This window comes from Crassostrea angulata, chromosome 7, assembly GCF_025612915.1.
Source record: "Crassostrea angulata isolate pt1a10 chromosome 7, ASM2561291v2, whole genome shotgun sequence".
In the NCBI taxonomy this organism is placed as follows: Eukaryota; Metazoa; Mollusca; class Bivalvia; order Ostreida; family Ostreidae; genus Magallana; species Magallana angulata.
Window position 1 is genome coordinate 12881928 of NC_069117.1, and position 10955 is coordinate 12892882.

The 10955-nt window shown below is 33.1% G+C and overlaps 1 protein-coding gene across 2 annotated transcripts; it reads left to right on the forward strand.

Annotated features, from left to right (window-relative positions):
* Nucleotides 1-20: 20 nt before the first annotated feature.
* Nucleotides 21-3960, forward strand: LOC128191583 (uncharacterized). 2 transcript variants are annotated; one of them, XM_052863716.1, is made up of 3 exons: nucleotides 21-442; nucleotides 587-1029; nucleotides 3575-3960. In XM_052863716.1, exons 1-2 carry the CDS (start codon nucleotides 190-192, stop codon nucleotides 1015-1017), a joined length of 684 nt encoding a protein of 227 aa, XP_052719676.1. In that variant the 5' UTR covers nucleotides 21-189; the 3' UTR covers nucleotides 1018-1029; nucleotides 3575-3960. The 2 variants fall into 2 exon arrangements, with proteins under 2 accessions (XP_052719676.1, XP_052719675.1); XM_052863715.1 differs by having other exon boundaries at nucleotides 21-1029.
* The last annotated feature ends 6995 nt before the right edge of the window (nucleotides 3961-10955 follow it).

Below are 10955 nucleotides of genomic sequence, written 5' to 3' on the forward strand. Positions count from 1 at the left end.
ATATATATATATTTATAAAAGTTACTGAAAACACGTGTGTTTGTTTTGAATTAAGTGGGCGTGTCGATATTACATATCGATTGGCTGTTTACGGGTGTTTACGGGTGAATAGGGTGAATTATTCCGTGCTACGCATGAATTGTACACATATAAAGTAGGATTCGGGGTTTTTAAGTTATTCGAAGTTCGATGCCACTTTGCAACAGACTACGAGAATCTAACTCTATGTCGTCGAGGCAGACTACAGATTTCCTAGCTGAAATTAGAGACCAGCCTATGGACGACTCTATTCTTGACGAGCCCTCCACTCTTACGGCACCTGGAATTTCAAATACAGCGCCCAGCAGACCAGAGGCCACGTCGGATATTGCTGACACATTTAACCTGTTCAAATCCTATTTGGATTCAAAACTTGAGAACCTGAAGGACCAGCTTTCCACTGGTAATGACTTTGACTCCTTAGCTAAGCAAATAAAGAAAGAAGTATCCGTTAACTTTAATCACGAAGGGAACAAAATTCAGTTCAATTTCAATTCAGAAATATTGAGTGATTTATCAAAATTACAGAAACGTTTGTCTGTTAAAGATTCGTCATCGGCCAGTATTGTTTCTTCTATTATAACAAAGTTGTCTAGGAGAAACAAACTCATTCGCATTGCTGACAAGTCTCCGGCCGGTTGGACAACAGTGCGGGAATATGAAAGTGACGACCTCGCCTCTGACTCGGACGATGAGAAGCGCATGCGACAAGCTGAAAACCGTGCACCCCGCACGCTCAGAGAGAGACGGCGCTATCGTCCTTACAAGAAACCCTCTGCAACTGTCTCTACTCCTTCTGACGATCGCAGTCCTGCTCCTACGTCCTTTCAGCGTTCCTTTCGTCCCTACACAAAGCAACGTAGACAACCCTCGCCGTACGATATCTGCTACAATTGCCGAAAATACGGACACTGGAAATCCCAGTGCACAGCGCCTTCAGTCCAGTCCAGCGCCTCCAGTGTTGGCGTTAACAAATAGATCAGTAGAGAAGTATGTTGATCAAAATCAATCGCTTTTGGATAATCAAATAAACTTGTTTTTGAAGCATATTGCTTACTTTGAAAATAGCTCTGTTTGCAGCAAAGGCGTCAAAGGCAGTCTGGCGAAAAATGTCCAGTATTGGCAGAGTATTGGAGCTAGCGAGTTCGTAATTGATATTATAAAAAATGGATACGTTGTTCCTTTTCAGAGACCTCCTCCTCCTATGAATTTCAAGAACAACAAATCTGCTCTTGACAATGTTGAATTTGTAGAACAATCTATAAAAGATCTTTTGGAAAGCGGTTGTATAGAAAAAGTTCCTTTTCAGCCTTTTGTTGTCAGTCCACTCAGTGTTGCACATAACAAAGGTTCAGGTAAAAGGAGACTAATATTAGATTTGAGTGAATTAAACAAATTTGTAGATAAGAAAAAAGTTAAGTTTGAAGACTGGAATGTTGCTTTAAATTTTTTCAACAAAGATTGTTTTTTATTCAAATTTGACTTAAAATCTGGTTACCATCACATCGATATTTGCAGAAAACAACTTACTTATTTTGCTTTTTATTGGAAGGGTCAGTATTATTGTTTCAACGTTTTAGTTTTTGGCTTGACTTCAGCTCCGTATATTTTTACAAAATGCTTAAGGCCATTGGTTAAACACTGGAGAACCCACGGCATAGATATTGTTTTATATCTAGACGATGGGCTGGGGTTCGGTAAAAATTATGAAATCACACGGAAAGCTTCAAACTTTGTTCACAATTCTCTAATGCAAGCTGGGTTATTGATAAATATAGAAAAGTCAAATTTTCAGCCAGTGCAGTCCATAGAGTGGCTTGGCTTGCTGTGGGACTCAAAGAGTTATTCTTTATTCATTCCGAACAGAAGAGTAGAAGAAGTTCAGTCGACTTTGAATTTCCTGATTAATTCTTTTCCTAATTTTACAGCTCGAGAACTAGCAAAGTTTGCCTGACAGATTATTTCATTATCGCCTGTTTATGGTTGTGTTTGCAGCTTAATGACGAGAAATATTTATTTAGCTGTAGAGAGCCGTGGTCATTGGGATTATGTAATAAATCTTGCATTTCCAGATTTGGTGAAAACAGAGTTAGAATTCTGGACAAATAACTTGGTAAAAATGAATTATAAACGTTTAATTGCAGAATCTTTGCCTTCGATTCTGTGTTAGTGTTTTCAGATGCTAGCAATGTTGCAGCAGGAGCATATACGGTTGAAGTAGACGAAAAAATCGTACACCATACATGGTCAGAATCTGAGTCATTGATGAGTTCTACGTGGAGAGAATTAAAAGCGATTGATTTAGCATTAAATTACTTTGCAGCTTCTTTATCAGGAAAAGCAGTACGATGGCACACAGATAACCAAAACTGTGTCACAATTGTTCAAAAAGGTAGCACAAAGCCTCATTTACAGAGTTTAGCTTTTAATATATTCTCGAAGTGTGTCGAATTTGCTATTTCATTAAGCATAGTTTGGATTCCTAGAGAGGACAATACGAAAGCTGATTATTTATCAAATGTTATTGATTTTGATGATTGGCAAACTACTGATGAGTTTTTTAAATTTATAGACGGCATGTGGGGTCCACATACAGTGGATCGATTCGCTAACGCTCAAAATGCTAAATTACAGAGATTTAATTCATTGTTTTGGTATCCAAATTCTGAAGCTGTCGATGCATTTTCACAGTCTTGGCATTTTGAAAATAATTGGTTAGTTCCTCCAATTAATTTAGTTAGCAGAGTGATCAAGCATATATTACACTGCAGAGCTATTGGAACTCTTATTGTGCCGAAGTGGCCTTCCGCTCCTTTTTGGACACTGCTGTTCGATGCAGATATGAAATGTAGAGAGTATGTTACTGATGTATTAGAATTTGCGCCATACCAAAACGTGTTTTGTCATGGAGTTAATAATAAAAATGGTTTATTCGGTTCAGATAATTTCAACTCTAAAGTTTTGGCAATAAGGCTTTGCGCTGAGCAGTTGTAGACGAGGCCCTTTCAAGATGTCTATCTTGATGAAGCAGGCGCGGTCTATTATGATTGTTTTACATCTGATGCTGTGAAGAAACTGTATTATTTATCATTGTGATTGCTGACATGGTCCTTTCAAGACTTGTGTCTTGATGAAGCTGACATGGTCTAGTATTTTTGTATTTAGACATGGCCTTTTCAAGATATGTATCTTGATGAAGATGGCATGGTCTAGTATGTATTCAGACATGGCCCTTTCAAGATTATTTATATTCTTGATAAAGCTGGCACGGTCTGGTTTTGTTTATGTACAGATGAACTATTTAAGATTTGTAATTGTCTTGTAAAATTATGATTACACAGTCGATCATTCTTTTTTTTTTTTTTATATATCCGATTACATCGTTATTATACTGTAGATGTTACGGAAAACTAAATACACAGTTAAAAACGGACTAGTACTGTTCAATTTATTCAGCGATTTGAATGAAAAATGGGATGTAGAGACCTGACGATTATAATTGAAGCTATCTTATTTGATTGGTTTTATCTTCAAGTTTTTCAGATATCTTTAATCAAGGAAAATGGACTACTTCCTGGGCGTGCGCGGAACCTTCTTTAGAGCCATTGGCTAGCAGACTTCCGGAAACTTGTTTAAAATCAAAAGCTGAGAATACACGCACAAAGTACAGCGGAGCATTCAATAGATTCTGTAAGTGGTGTTCACGTTATAACATCTCTTCACTACCAGCCTCAGACTATAACGTTTCCCTATATTTGATTCATCTCGGCGATACATGTAACTCAGTAGCTACAATAGATGAAGCTTTTTACGCTATAAGTTGGACACATAAATTGTGTGGATTTCCCGATCCTTGTACTTCATTCCTTCCTATTTCAACAAGGGAAGGATGCCACAGATCTATTGGACACCGAGGGAGAAACAAAAGGAACCTATTTCTCCAGACATTCTTAAAAATATTTGTCTATTGTATGGTAACAACAGCTGTAATTTACTTGATCTTAGAATTGCCTGTATGTGCGTTCTTAGTTTTTCCGGATTTTTAAGGTTTTCAGAGCTTGTTAATCTTAGAAGGTCAGACATTCAAATTTTTGATGATTATTTGACTCTTAATGTTCAGAAAAGTAAAACTGATCGATACAAGAAAGGTACTACTGTTTACATTTCCGGTACTGGGCAGATTACATGTCCCATTATGATCACTAAGAGGTATTTGGAAAAAGCTAATATTTGTGAATGTTCAGATGAGTTCATATTCAGATCTGTTTGTTTTTGTAAAAGCTCTCAATCATATATTCTGAAGGGTCACAAAAGTTTGTCTTATACAAGAGCTAGAGAAATTCTTTTGTCTACACTTGAATCTATTGGACTGGATAAACGTCAGTTCGGATTACATAGTCTTCGAGCCGGCGGCGCTACTGCAGCGGCAAATGCTGGTATTTGTGATAGGCTGTTCAAAAAACACGGTCGCTGGCGTTCAGAATCAGCTTAAGATGGCTATGTTAAAGAAAATTTAGAGCAACATTTAATTGTAACTAAACATATTGGGATATAGGGGTGGGTTGTTTATATCATTGACAATTTTTTGCTTTCTTTATTGTCGAAGTCTGTTGCATTCGCGCATGCGAGCTTATCCTATAAATTATGTGTTTGTGTTTTATTTTATAAATAATTTATGTTCGGTTGAACTGGTGAATAAGAACATAAATTGTATTATTTATGGTTATAATCGATCAAATCTTTCAATAATAAATTGTTTTAACAGAATTAACATTTTTTATTCATGGAGAACATAAACATTCTCCTACGCTGTTAGTCAAGGCAATCTTGAAAGACGAAGCCTGGCGATAGTTTAGAACTTGATGGTATAATGACAGATAAGCACTGTTGAAAAGTGCAACCCAGGAAGCAAATCTAGACACTAAAGATTAAATGCATTAACATAATATGCTCATTTTGGCCTCTCCCCGGAGCCTAAACTTCTACCCCTGGGGACATGAAATTTTCAGTTTAAGTTGAGAGCGTCCTGGTTACCATATTAATTAATTCATTATTTCTTTCAGATGAACAGAAGTAGAAAATATTTTTGAAAATGGTCAAAGTTAATTATATATATATAGAAGTGTGATTATATATATATATATATATATATATATATACATATATATATATATATATATATATATATATATATATATATATATATATATATATATATATATATATAATCACACTTCTAATATTGGTTGTCATTAGATATATTGTATATCATGTTCATATTAGAATGCTATACCAAATTTTCATTGATATTTTTAGTTTTGATTTTTAGTCTTAGAACAAGATGAAAATTCTAATTTCAAATTTGTGTGTTTCTGGTGATCATTGTGCATCTTTTACTTAAATAAAATATTCAAATGGTAGTTTCATGAAAAGAAATTAAATATTGCACTTTCAAAGAGTTCTTGAATGGACCTAACTGCATTGTTATTAAATCAATCAAATGTGTTTTAAAAAGTATGTTAATTGGAATAAAAAATGTATCTAGACTCTTTTTGAAAAATCGACAAACGTGCTGGAATTTTATCGAATGAACTATTTGGACAAAGCATACTTCCAACACCTTTTTTCATAATAAATGTTTTTGTTCATATACTGTAACTTTGTAAAAATTGTATGGTTTAAAGGAAAAAATACACCAATCTTGAACGAATTGTAATAATAACAGTATAATTTACAGTTTCACAGTTAAAGGACAAAAGTTTTTCAGCATTTTTCTGAATAAGATGTAAGAAGAATTGCTGGTGAATGGTAGTAAAATAAATAGAAACTCAAATTATACAGAAACCAGACATACTTTAAGTCTTGTGTACGTATGGCATACAATTTTCTTTTCAGAGATAAGTATCATTAAACAAAATGTACAAGTCAGAAATACTACAACAATCAAATAAACGATAAAATCGTATAAGAGGTTAGTTCTAATTAACGCTTACTTAGTCAATCCTTGTAATGAGGATGTTTGAAATATAACAATCGTGTCAAGACGTAAATACCACTGAAAACACTTCTTACAAATAAAGTTTTAAATTAATTGAAAAACGCATGCTTCTCATTCCATACAGCTGTTAATAATTTCTGTTTTATTGATTTTGCTTTTGACGCAAATTAGAAAAGAAAAAATGTGGCCTAAATACGAGGAAACATGATGGTTCCCTTTGCATTTTTTTTTTTTGTTTTTGGATTTTAAAAGTCTTTTAATCTGTTTCCTATCTAACGTATATTTGTACTGCAACTTGGCCAGTAATAGTAGGACGTTTCACGGCGGATGTGACCGGTCAGCAGTGGATGCTACTCCTCTTAGGCACCTGATCCTACCTCTATCTTTTAAGAGGTCCGTGTTCCTCTGCTTTGAATTTGTATTTTGTTTTATGGATTATTGAGATGGTTGAACGTTTGTTATTGTCATTTTTCAGAGTAACATCAAATTTTTGAAATAGTGATTTAGCCACAAAAAGCATTAAAAACAAACCCAGACATTTTCTCTTTTCTTTTTTTATATTAATAATGCTGAATTAGGATATATTTTCTGATGCCGGAATTTACACAGAATTTAGTTAAAAATTAAACACCGAGAATCTTAATGTATCTGGGTTCCTTTAATGAATGCTATCTAACAACTTTTTTTCTTAATTCTATGAAACCATTGCATTCTAAGATGATTGATATTCGTCGCTGACATAAACTGCACACACGCAGGTGATGATTAGTTGTTCTACATTCGTAAAGATATGTCTCTTAATTTTCGTGACAATAACATGAAATGGTCTTTACAACAAAAATTATCTTTAAAAAAAACCACGTTATTATACTCCTTTTGAAGATTCAATACCTCACAATTCTAATTTTGTGTAAACTAGCCTTTAAAAAAATTTCAAAATATTCTCTTGTCATTTTTACATCAACAACATTTTGTTGGACCAGGTACATGTATATATTAAACCACATCTGTCAAAAATATTCTTCATACACGTTCACCAACTATTGTTTATTTCATCTTATCCATGACCATTAAAAAAAGTACTCGAATAAGATTTTACATAGTGTTTCTCTAATACAAAAGCATTTTTGCCTAATATTGAAGTATTTTTTATTAACAATAATATATATCGTAATTTGGTTTGTATTTACGTATGCTATAAAAATAGGGGGCTGTTTTTCAAATTAAGAATACGTTTTATAAAACACAGTTTTATAATATACGATTGATAGTGAAATGTGGTGATAACGAATAGTGCCCAAAATCAAAAGTCCAAAGGAAAAATACAAAACAGGAGCAGAGCATGGAGGAGGTCAGACCCGCCGTAAGGTCTTTGTCGAAATCGGGCATAAGTTTTTAAACCCATATCTCACGTGAAGAAAGTAGGTAATAAAAGGCAAATCAAATAGTATATATATCTTTTAAAACAATACATAGCATTTTAATTAACTCTTAAACCTATTCTACTTATCTTTACAATTTAACACAAATGTACATTTCGGAGGCTGTCATCTCATTATTTTGTTTCATTTACATGTACAAACAAATATATGGTATTCATATTACACTTCAAATATTTAATTATTGTCATAGTAAGATTTATTATCATACGTTGTAGAAATATAAATATGCTCTGTTATATAACTAACCTGATGTATATCTGTTTTCCCCTTTGGATCTTGATTGGCATTTAATTGAATGTCGTGTTAAGTGGTGAACCACAAAAAACATTTAAAGCTCTTTTAAAATATAAGAGAATGTTTAAAATGCCTTCAGCTGGTTAAATATATTTTGATATCTGACACGATTCCTGACCAACACAAATTGGCAATTAGGGTACACAGCAACTTCACAAAGTCGTGAAACTGCTCAAATATATGGATAACAAATAAAACACTGTAAATTACTTATTAAACGCGAGGAATTATTATCCGCGTAATACCATGAGAAACATATGGCATCCGCGATTTGATGGAAAACAGTGATTCGAGGACTAAAGTACTCGCGTTAAATAAGAAATCTATAGCAGAACTCATACATTGTAAAACAGCATAGTAGTCGAACAATCTAAAAAGAGAGAAAAAGACATGCTAAAGAGAAATGTTCATATTTACATCTTAATTCAGTACTCACACCATTTTACAAAGATCTTTAACAAGCCAATTTCCGTTTGAAAATATACACGTAAACACTGCACTAATTTAGCGCAAATGTAAACAAACCTACTACTAATAGAGCCAATTAGAATCCATTTTCTTTTAAAATCACATATTCTAAAACTCGTCGTCCACGCAAAGTCTCTGATTTATTTTACACTTGAGGGCTTTTTACTTTAGACAAAAAGTACCATTTAATCCTAAGGCTGAAGAATTGATATACTGAACATGTGGAATTGTCATTTTGAAATAGCAATACTGTGATCAGAAACAGGCGCAGGCACACACATTCTTTTATTGTCTAATGTATAAAAGTATTTCTGTTTGTGTATTAACTGTTAAAACCGTGTTGATCTATTTTGGGGAGTTGATTTTAGTCAGCTCTATTATGAAGTTACTCTGGCAAACCGGCACTGAAACAGTGTTTGGACCTAAGCACAAATCATCACCGCTGACATGACTTACATGTATTACTTGAAAATAATTGATATATTTGATGTACTGAATTCAGAGGCATCGTTTTTCAAGGAAACTTGTTTATAAATACCTCGAATTAGTAAGATTTTTAATGGTACGAACAATTTCGATATTTTTTAAAGTATCTATTTCATCGCCAGATTTCATTATTGCTTGGATATAATTTTCATTTTTTTAATATTTCGATTACTAATATATAATGTATCTTTGAGTTTGATGGCGTTAATTCTATCTTTAATATTATATCATTATTCATATGGGGTTGACCGTCTATAGCTTGTCTAATTCTATACTTTACAGCAAATTGAAGGGGGAGCTAGACTTATATATGTAATCTTTACAAAAGAAAAAGAAAAAGAAAAAGGATTGTTTATGTCTACTCTCCACCCCCCCCCCCCCCGGTTCCGACGCCTGTTGTAAAAGAAGTGCGATTGAAATCGATGAAAGGGACAATATCCAAGATATCTTCATTGACATACATGTATTCTCATGTTTCGTTCGAAAACACATTTTTACAGAGATTTATGATGGGAAATGTTTACATCTTTTCTCCATTCGTAAGTCATTTGGAATACCTCGCATACTTTTTCAACGTTACATGTATCACCCGTGCACCCGTGCACTTTCATCTACTTTTTATCTTCAGTCGGGTATTGAAACCTGACAAGCTAGAGGGAACGTTTCAAAAAGAGATCATGCGATTTTTTCATACTATTAAATGAACATCGATTGAACTAGAGGTATTTACAAATAAAGAATAATATATGAAAATGTGTAAATACCTTGGGACAGACTGTAACTATGATTTTTGTCAGAAAATCCCTAAATTCAGAATAAAATTAAAATAGAAAAATGTGATTATTTATTTTAGTAGAAATAAGAAACTACTTGCCAGGCAATATTGCATATCGTTATTTTAAAATATATAATATATCAACAAAATCAACTCCCGTCAGTACTTTGATCATAACTGGGATGTATTTTTTTTAAAAATAACTTGTACATGTTTATAAGCTTGACTTTTATGATTCGACCAATGAGTTCATAATTATGTCAGATTACGACGTGGTAGTGTACATCGAAATTCCTCATCTTTAACCTATTAGAAACAGAACACTGGATGTTGAACAAATTACTTGTTATTATCATAATGTATCATTCCAACTAATATAGATTTTCTGATTTCAGAAGGGAAAAAATGATCTCAAATTTGACGTTTTTTTCTGAAATTTTTAGATACGCTGATTAATATAAATTAGTAAAAGTGTACTTTCATTCAAATTTAACTCTAAAATCAAATGCACCAAAATCAAAAGAACATGAAATGGTTTACAGAAAACGAGAATAAAAATCTCGTAACGTATATTGAATAGCAATTACTCTTTGTACATGTCGGGGAGGGCGCTTCCTGTTCCCATATGGTTGCGTAGGAACCACAACATCCTTAAATCCTTCCAGAAAACCATTGTCGTATGATAAGAATCTGTTGTTTGAAAGAATTTCAAAACTCACAAATATTTTCTAAACGAATTCCTCAAAATTTTCGTGATTGTACGTGTATTTTACGAAGTGACACGATTAATTTCTAAGTTGATATTGTTGTGAAAGAACTCTTTTTGAGCAAGATCAATCAAATTGAATATTTCCGGAAATATTATCTATGATAGGTTAATAGATTCGGTTTTAAAATAATATCACCTATGAAAAGATCTTCAGTGTTAAATATACATGTATCAATATTGATAGCATTTTATGTTTCCTCTCTAAGTTATCTAAATGAATAACACCTTGATTATGTAATATAAAAAAGGGAAATTGTTCAGCAGCTTTTATCATTACACGCAGAGCATGCGGATAGAGTAACGTATACATAATGATCTTGAAATAACTCGCTATAGATCATACAAAAAATAAAATGATGAATGGATCACGAGCATAAAATCCATAATTACTAAAGTGTCAAGGTATACAATGGTATGCATTAAATCCTTTGTGACATGCATGTAAAGTATGCGCATTGTCATGAAGGTAAACTTTATTCTATTTAAAAACAGTCATGAAAGTATTCTTCCTAAAACAAAGCACCTTCCTCACCACCTTAATTGATCTTATCGACATAAAATGGAAAGGGGAACATAAGTCTAAATCACAGGAATTTGTGGTTGATATTACTACGACGTCACATCCTATACACAACAAACGCTTTTTCCCAATATATTTACAAAACAAATGAAACCAATGGAAAA